At 53.0% G+C, this 9178-nt stretch overlaps 2 protein-coding genes across 3 annotated transcripts in view; both read right to left on the reverse strand.

Moving 5' to 3' along the window:
- The window catches only part of Gjb4 (gap junction protein beta 4), a 13553-nt gene extending 9057 nt beyond the window's left edge, over positions 1-4496 (reverse strand). Inside the window, exons 1-2 of one of the 2 annotated variants that reach the window (XM_021200987.1) lie at positions 4448-4492; positions 1639-2756 (exon numbers count right to left, since the gene is read on the reverse strand). In XM_021200987.1, coding sequence (XP_021056646.1) covers positions 1639-2425 — 787 coding nt within the window. In that variant the 5' untranslated portion in view covers positions 2426-2756; positions 4448-4492. Of the gene's footprint in view, positions 1-1364; positions 2757-4447 lie in introns of those variants that run through there. The other variant, XM_021200988.1, reaches the window with a different exon arrangement.
- Positions 4497-6014: 1518 nt separating this feature from the next.
- Gjb5 (gap junction protein beta 5) lies at positions 6015-8737 on the reverse strand. Its single transcript, XM_021201105.2, has 2 exons — positions 8594-8737; positions 6015-6971 (listed from the first exon to the last, which is right to left on the reverse strand). The coding sequence occupies exon 2, from the start codon at positions 6945-6947 to the stop codon at positions 6132-6134; it is 816 nt and encodes a 271-aa protein (XP_021056764.1). The 5' UTR covers positions 6948-6971; positions 8594-8737; the 3' UTR covers positions 6015-6131.
- Positions 8738-9178: the final 441 nt, after the last annotated feature.

A 9178-nucleotide genomic window follows, 5' to 3' on the forward strand; every position in this document is an offset into this window, starting at 1 on the left:
GCAGAGGAGAGAGAGGCCTGAGCTGGCATGGCAGAGGAGAGAGAGGCCTGAGCTGGCATGGCAGAGGAGAGAGAGGCCTGAGTGGGCATGACAGATGAGAGAGAGGCTTGAGCTGGCATGGCAGAGGAGAGAGAGGCTTGAGCTGGCATGGAAGAGGAGAGAGAGGCCTGAGCTGGCATGGCAGAGGAGAGAGAGGCCTGAGCTGGCATGGCAGAGGAGAGAGAGGCCTGAGCTGGCATGCCAAGTGCTGAGGCTATCCTTGAGGTTTGAGGTCATTTGCAGAGGAGGCAGGAGGGATTAGAATGACAAAGATTGGAGACACATTCATGGCATTGTGGACACCTACACATTATCAGTAGTGAACTGAGGAGCCGTGGAGGAAGAGGGAGGTCAGTAGTGCCAATTTGGGGGCAATGGGATTAGGGGTGGGTGTGTTGAAAGAAGTGTTTAAGCTGGAGGAGTGGTGTCGTCACACCTGTGGACTGAGTAATGATTCCATCCAGGTGTGGAGGGCAGATCTGAGAGGCCCTGTGGAGGATTGGTGGAAGGCTATGGGGTGATGGAGAAGGTGACTTAGAGGTTCTCAGGGGTTTGCAGTCAGTGCCCTGAGGTGCTGAGCTGGGATCATGGGCTGCAAGGAGCTGATGGGGCTGGGGAAAGTTTGAGGATCATCGGCCAGCTCTTGGTCTGGACAGCTAGATGATGGCAGCACCCTCCATAAATGTGGCAGGTTCTCTGTGAGGAGGGCAGTTTTGTAGAAGCAAGGCAAGGCCAGTCAGAAATTGCTAGTCATGCTATGGAAGTAATTTCCATGGGAGTTATCCAGGGGCAGCTTGTGGACTCAGAGGCAGGCCCAGGAGAGAGAGATGTTTGTGGGACTGTCAAAAGGTGTGTGTGTGTGGTATAGGGCAGGGGGAGGATGAGGTTACTCAGGAAGGGTGGTGGTGAAGGATGATGGGGTATGGCATGTCCCCTGGACTCCTGGGGGACCCCGTCTTTCACTTGCTCTCCGCACCATTCTCCCATCCTCAAAGGGACTGTGTGGTACTCCCTGCGTGGGACCTGAGTTGGGTGGGTTGGGAAGTCATGGGGTGCAAAGCAAAGGCCAGCTAAACCACACACAACGGATCAACGTCTCCATGGCTCCCCATCTCCTCGCTGTGGATAGCTTACTATAGAGCTGTGAGGCCCCTGGTGTGGGTCCTGTCTGCTGTTCTTCTCCCTGGTGGCGTGTGTGTGTGTGTGTGTGTGTGTGTGTGTGTTTGGTGTGTGTGAGGGTGGGGCTCAGATAACCACTTAGCTTGGCTTCCTCTGAGAGAACCACCTGGAACACCTCCCCCATACTTCTCCGCCCGACTACAAAGCACTGGGAACATCATATTTATTAATGGAGTTGAGGTCTCAATTGACAAATATAACATCCCCGCCAGTCATCAAGTCCCTGGAGGCTCAAGTTCTAGGGACTCAAGGGTGCTCCCCATCTTCTGCTAGCTCTTGGATGAACTTCCAGAGTCCCCACCGCCATGTTCCCCACCTGACCTGCTGCAGAAGACCACACTCCCTTCGCCCATGTTCCTGGGTGGCTTCAGTGGACAGACAGTCATCTCATAACCCTACCTGCAGGTCATGGATACACACCTGTATCCACCGTGGCCATCCCGGCCTTTGTTAGGATCGCGCTCTCATCTTGAGGGTGACCTCCTTTGGAGATCACATATGGTGGGCACGTATCTGGCAGTTGGTGCCTCCTGGAAGCTTTCCGGCGCCGGGGACAGAAGACCTCCATGCATCTCTTACCCACCAGGTAGGCGACCTCACTGAGGTTGAGTAGAATACAAATGGCTGCCGTGACGACCATGAAGTAGGTGAAGACCTTCTTCTCTGTGGGCCGGGCGATGTAACAGTCCACAGTGTGGGGGCAAGGAGCCACAGAGCAAGCTACCACTCGAGGCATGTCATAGTCCTTGTAGATGCAATGGAAGATATAGAGGAATCCCGAGTCCACAGCAGCCTTGAAGATGAGGCTCAGCAAATAGGTCCACCACAGGCCACCCCTCTTCTTGCTCAGGTTGCTGTACAGGGGTGGGGCGTCGGGACCATGTTTGAGGCGGTGTTTCCTTTCCCGCTCTTCACGATAGGCCACGTGCATGACCACTAGCAGGGAAGGACAGGTGACCAGGATGAGCTGCAGGGCCCAGAGGCGCACGTGGGACACGGGGAAGAACTCGTCATAGCAGACATTGGGGCAGCCCGGCTGCTTGGTGTTGCAGATGAAATCCTTCTGATCGTCGTCCCACACCTCCTCCGCCGCCACCACGTACACCAGCACCCGGAAGATGAAGACCACAGACAGCCAGATGCGGCCCAGTGCCGTGGAGTATTTGTTCACGCCGCTCAGGATTCCCTGGAGAAATCCCCAGTTCATGCTGGCTGTGTCCTGGGTGCCTCACGTGGACGTGTGTGCACTTGTGCGCTAACCTCTCAGGCTCCGGGAGTCACGAGGCCCGGGAGAGCCTGCCGATGGACGTCTTTGTAGATGATGTTGAGGACTAGGCTGTCTCACAACAACCACGGGGCCATTTGTGTCCTCATTCACGGTGATTCAGCGGTGGGACGGTCACGGTCCCCATTTCACAGGAAAGTGTGTGGAGGCTGAGAGGTGAGAGGTCTCCTGCCCGAGATCACGGCAGCCAGTAGCACAGGTGGTCTTGAACCTTGGTCTTCAGATTCCGACGAAAGTCAGCATCTCTTTCCTTCTACAAAGTAAGAAGCACGTGGAAGATCAACACCACATATGCCGCGCCAGCCAGCCCGTGTCTCAATCACAGTGGCCCAGAGACTTCTAGAGTCAGATGGCTTTGGGGGCTGTATGAAGGCAAGAAGGGACAGGGTAGGCAGGCCTTAAGTGGGTGTCAGATTAACTGAATGTTTCCTGACACACAAGGGGAGGGCTCTGGGTTGGGAATGCCCACTCTGACTCCTTGGGAGATGTCTCAGAACAGTTTCCATCCTTACTCCTCTGTGGCTCTGGAACTTTCTGAGACATCCCTTTCCAAAGTAAACATAGGCTCTTCTGTAATCGGTGTGGCTTGGCCTCTTTCCCACCCTGCTGTGTCATGCACAACAGACAGGCATTCTTTTTTATTCATCTCTTTTATTGTCTTGAAATCTGGACCACAGAGGGTCCCTCTGGAATTCCAACCATTTCATGTGTGTGTGTGTGTTTGTGTATGTATGTGTGTTTGTGTGTATGCCTATATGTGTATTTGTGTGTGTTTGTGTATGTGTTCATGTGTGTGTGCACATATGTATGTGTATTTGTGTGTTTGTGTGAGTATGTGTGTGTGTGTTTGTGTGAGTACATGTGTGTGTTTGTGTGTGTGTGTTTGTATATGTGTGTGTTGCTGTATGTATGTATGTGTGTGTTTGTGTGAGTATGTGGAGTATGTGTGTGTGTTTGTGTGTGTATGTATGTGTGTGTAAGAGATAAGGATTGTATGTGTGTGTATGTGTGTGCGTTTGTATATGTGTGTGTTGCTGTATGTATGTATGTGTGTGTGTATGTATGTGTGTAAGGGATAAGGATTGTATGTGTGTGTTTGTGTGTGTATGTATGTGTATATAAGGGATAAGGATTGTATGTGTGTGTTTGTGTGTATGTATATGTATATATATGTATATATGTATGTGTTTGTATGTATGTATGTGTGTTTATATGTGTATGTGTGTGTATTGTGTGTTTGTGTGTATGTGTGTGTTTGTGTGATGTGTATGTGTGTGTTTGTGTGTATGTGTGTATGTGTGTGTGTATGTGTGTGTGTATAAGGGATAAGGAGGAGGCAGGGGTTGGGTTTTGGCATGGTCTTTGCCCCAGCAATGATCTTTCTTCCCAGGTGCACCCCTCTTCTCTGACTGCCTAATTAGTGGCTGTCTGAGAGTCATGTCTCTCATTTTCATACAGGCCATGTTCTGTGTACCCCAGCCTTGCTCTCCCCGGCTCTGGGGTACTTAGGGTTTTCCATCTCAAGCCCTCCTTGTACCGACCCTGACTCAGCTCCTGGTTTCTGCAGCCATGATCCCTGGAACACGTGCTGAGGCCCCTCTGTCTTCTGCAGGGAGCATCACCCATACCTCAGTGGCCCAGGCTTCCTGGTTAGCCTGCTGGAGGCTGGAAGGCAAACTGGACTTCTCTGTTTCCTGGGACGAATCTTTTTGACAGGCCCAGTGTAATCTCAATGGATCCTAGTTAAACTGAGCTGTGGCTTACTCTTTCCCAGTCTCTTCTGGATTCTCCTCTGGTCCTCTGTCCTTTAGTATAGCACATTTCCTGCCCTCTGTGGAGTTTTCCTAGGGTTCCTTCAGGGTCCTTGCCCACCCCTGGTCCCCTTTGGGAAGCTAAGTCCCCAGCCCTAGGTTCCCCAGGGACCTCCCTCCACAGCCGGCTCACCCTTCTTGGGTCCCCGTGTCCTCACTCTCCGGTGCCGGAATGTCTGTCTGCCTGAGGCCGTCCTGGAGGCAGCTTTTGTTCCTCACTTACCAGCAGGGTGGGGCTTTCTGAGCCAATGAACCGAGAGAGTGCAGGAGTGGGTAGACAGGCTGGGCAGAGGGACTTACCTGGGCACAGTAGACAGGCTGGGCAGAGCAAACACCTGTGGCTCATCTCTTGGGCCCACGCCTTCCTCCTCTAGCCTGTCTGGGTTGGGAGGTATGTGGGTGGGACTGGAGTGATGGAGGCTGGAGTTTGGTGTCAAAATGTCCAGGTACAGGATGGTGGTAATGACACAGATCCTGTTCCTGTTCCTTTCAGTTTGTCATGTGTGTCCCTCTTCCTGTGCCCTGGTTCCCAACTTTCTCTTTTGGCCTGTCCTCAGGCAACTGGTTCTGAGATCCTTAGCGGCTGGTTTTTATGGAAAGGGATACCCTTGATTCAGCCTACGACTTGTGCTACGCTGGTGGGGAATATATAGATTATACATACATATTCTGTTTTGGAACCCAGACAAGCCACCTGGATTTTCGAGACCCACTGCCCTGCTGGAGACAAGGAATGCAGGCTGGTGATTTGAAAGGCTGCTGTTGGCTTGGTGCCAGGCATACAACCTTGTTGTGTGCCCTGTGGTCCTAGGCTTCTGCTGGAAGTGACTCTGGGGAAGCTGGAGTGTGGTCCAGCAGGGGCTCCAGAGGGATGCTGCTGGGCTTGCATCCGGCAGGGACAGGGAAGGTTAATGTACACCCAAGGAGAGGCCTCCCTGCTTCACTTCACACAAGCATGTACTATTGAGCACTCCCCAATAGCAGTGATTCACACGTTCGTGGCCTTCTTGGCTGGCTAACTCTGGTCATGCCAGTGCCCACAGTGACCCCCACAGGCAATGCCTTAGGAACTCAGCTGAAGTTGCCTGAGTTCCGATGCAGCCACACTTACTCTAGAGCCTGGGTGTTTTCCATCCCAACATACGGTTCTGCCTCCAAACTCCATCAACTCTGCAGACACCCTCAGCCCAGACTTCTAGCTGGGACAAAAGACTAGCTTTGGAACAGTCCTGAGAGGGAAACCCCTTGACTCCAGGAAGGGTACAAAGGCCAAGACCCAAAGGGCACCTTGAATCTGTAAACCCGTTTATCTTTATTTAGCTCTCACCCTGGGTCACACAGGAAGGCATTTGCTCATCTGTACCTCTGTGAAACTCCCCTCCCAGGAGCCCTGCTAAGTGGCCCTCAGTGTGTTTATTTAACAGAAAAGGAAACGGAGGTACAGAGGAGAGGGGTGATTCAGTGAAGGTCAGTCAGCCGGGAGGTACAACTGGATCCCAAGGTCTGGCAGCCCTCCCTTTTGCCTGCCTCCAACGCCAACTCAGCTTCTCCCCATCAGCTACATTCATGAGAGATGCTGGAGCCGGGCGTGGTAATCCCAGCACTCGGGAGGCAGAGGCAGGCATATTTCTGGTTCGAGGCCAGCCTGGTCTACAAAGTGAGTTCCAGGACAGCCAGAGCTATACAGAGAAACCCTGTCTCAAAAAACAAAAACAAAAACAAAAACAAAAACAAAAAAAAGAAAAGAAAAGAAAGAAATGAGAGATGCTGGAACCTTCCAGGTCATGCCCACCCCGACAGTCCAGTCTAGGGACCCTTCACAGAATGGTTTTCTTCACGTGGGCTCGAGGGCGGTCTGGTAACAGAGGCGGGTGAGCCTCCGAGCCCAGAAAGATGAGGTCGCATGAGAGGAAGTCCTTCTCTTTGCTGGGAGAGTTGGCCCAGTTTGGGTCATCCTTTGCACGTGCAGTGGGTGGTCTCCTTAGCTGTGCACACTCAGAACACCGCTTAATCACCAGGTAGATCAGCTCCACAAGGTTAAGCAGGATGCAAATGACGGCCGTGACCACCATGAAGACAATGAAGATGTTTTTCTCAGAGGGCTTGGCGATGAAGCAGTCCACTGTGTTGGGACATGGCTCCGCATGGCACTTGACCATAGAAGGGAGGGTATACCTGGGATAGAATGCGTGGAAGAGGTAGAGGAAGATAATATCTATGGTGGCCTTGAACGATAGGCTGAAGACGTATGTCCACCAGAGTCCGCCCCGCTTCTTGCCGGGGTCCGGGTAAAGGCACCCTTCACCAATTTTTTCCTGGTACTTCTTCTCTCGAGCCTTTCGATAGGCCACGTGCATGACCACAAGCAAAGAGGGGCAGGTGACCAGGATGAGCTGCAGAGCCCAGAGGCGCACGTGGGACACAGGGAAGAACTCATCGTAGCAGACATTGGTACAGCCGGGCTGCCTGGTGTTGCAGTCAAAATCCTTCTGGTCGTCCCCCCACACGCGCTCAGCTGTCACCAGGTACACCAGCACACGGAAGACGAAGACCAGGGACAGCCAGATGCGACCAAAGGCTGTGGAGTACTTGTTGACCCCGCTCAGGAGTCCCTCAAAAACACTCCAGTTCATGGTGGACTCAAGGGCTGGCCGCACCTGCAGGGGGACGAGAATGCCATTTCCCACATTAGGGGATGCTCAGCTTGAGAACTTCACAGGAATGGGTCATCACAGGACTAGGCAGTATTATATCCCCATTTTATAGCTCAGAGAAACTGAGGGTTAGAGGCGTTTATGAAGTTACTTGACTATTAAATGCAGAGCTGGCATGGGGGCACAGGTGGTTAAGTCCGAGCAGCCCTGCTCATAAAAGAGGGTGGGTGCTGATGCCAGGAACCAGTCATCCGAGTCCCTGAGCCTTGGGCTATTCCCCCTCCGTCCTCCCCCTCCAAGGGAACCTACTTTCTGTCCTTTGCTGTTAATGTCTAGGCAATTAGGTGCTGCTCACCTGAAGGCGAGACACTAGTAATTTAGACGGACTTAGATTAAAGTAGGGAGACACAGTGCTCTTTTTTTACAAGAGGCTCCCCAGAACAAGCAGGTGGGCCACGGTTTCCCAAACTGTTGTTTCACGAAACCCCTGGCCCATAGGCAGGCGAGAGCGTCACGAGAGAAAATAATTCTGTGTTCAAGGTGACCTGGCAAGTAGCCGGGTTCAGCAACATTAAGCAGGTCACTTTTCTCACCCATGCTAATAAATTAATCCACTTTGTGACTCCCTCAAAGCAGGATGCAAGGAGGCAGCATTACCAGAGCTCCTCTGACCACAGAGCCCCCTTTCATCTGCACCCAGCTTTGATCATCTTTGTTGGACAGCTTTGTCAAACACCAGTGTGGCACATGCCTTTCTGGTGGGATCTGCTGGTGAACTTGGTGTGAGTGACTAACTCGGTTTCATGGGGCAAAAGGGTCTTTGCTTCTCCCAGTAGGAAGTCCTCTCTGGCTGACTCCTGGGGTGAATGATGGAGGCATACTGGGACCAAGGCACCTTGCACCCCGATGTGCACCCTCAGAGAGCCGCGCACTTCCATGTTCTGGCTTGTGAGGAAGGTCACAGTCGATCTGACCTCAGCAGGGTCATCGTACTGAAAACCAGTACTATCCCCTTATAGCACGGGGTATGGTATTTAGCAGCCAGAGAGATAGTAAGTAACAGAGTGGGGACTCAGACTTAGGCTGGCTGGCTCCAGAGTCCACTCTGCAAACTGTCCAGTTTTGAGTTGGAGCCCCTTTTCTCAAGTTTTCATGAACGGCCTGCTCTCCCATGCATCTCCCTTCTCTTTCTGATGGAACTTGTGTGCGAGCGTCTAGGGGTGTCTCTGCTCCCAACTCCATCTGGCTACATCACTCCCCGCTTGGCCACGTGGTGACCTGGCTTTGAGTCACTGACTTCTCTGCACAGTCCTGTCTCAGGTGGGTGGGGCTGGCAGCGTCCTAGGAACACCCAAGGAGGCCTAGCCCTAACCCCAGGGCTCTGCGGGCTGCTCCGGAATTGGGGCTGTCTGCAGCGGAGCTCCGCCCTGCTCAGCCCCTTTCCTTCAGCTCCAGGCCCCCAGTTCCGTCACCTTTGCCGGTTGGGGAGAAGAGGAAGAGCCCAGAATACAGGGAGGAGTGCCTCCCTTCATCAGGACACAGGATGGCCCATGCATCCAGGTCACCACCCTCCATTCTCCGCTAGAGAACTCGTCCCGGTTAGGTGTGCTAACGGGGTCCTTTACCTGAGCAGCGACTCCTTAGGGCTCCCTTAGTACCGCTCCTGGAAGCCAGCAGCTGGGGTTCAGCAAGCATCAGAATTCATGTCAGAATCAGGGAAGGGTTTCTGGTAAAGCTCATTCTTGGGACAGAGGCTGTTGAGCAGCCCAGGCGTGTCCTGTTAGCCAGGAGGGGTGTGTGTGTGGGAGGAGCTGTGGGCTGCCTAGCCATTGGCTAGGTCCAGGTCTCTCAAAGACTGCCTCCGAAGAAGCTCTAGAGAAAAAAACCCTAGGGGTTTCCCTCCTCCCAAAGCAAGACTTCGAGCATCTTCTCAAGAGAAACCCCTGCACTTTAACCTTTCACCCCCAACCTTGTATGGGGATGAAACCCTAGCCCTGCCCTCTATAAATTCTTCTTTCAGAATTCACCAGGGCCAACTCTTTCAAAGAGGGCTTCTAAGGGCTGATGACTCCATTCTCTCTCCCTCTCCTCCTCCCTCTTCCCTCCTCCTCCTCTGCCTCTCCCCGCCCATGTCCTGCAGCTGAAGCCCACACCCCACATGCATGCAAGTCCTTCATCCCTGTGTGGTAGCCTCACGTCCTTGAATCTGA

Source organism: Mus pahari, chromosome 6, assembly GCF_900095145.1.
Source record: "Mus pahari chromosome 6, PAHARI_EIJ_v1.1, whole genome shotgun sequence".
Classification (NCBI taxonomy): domain Eukaryota; kingdom Metazoa; phylum Chordata; class Mammalia; order Rodentia; family Muridae; genus Mus; species Mus pahari.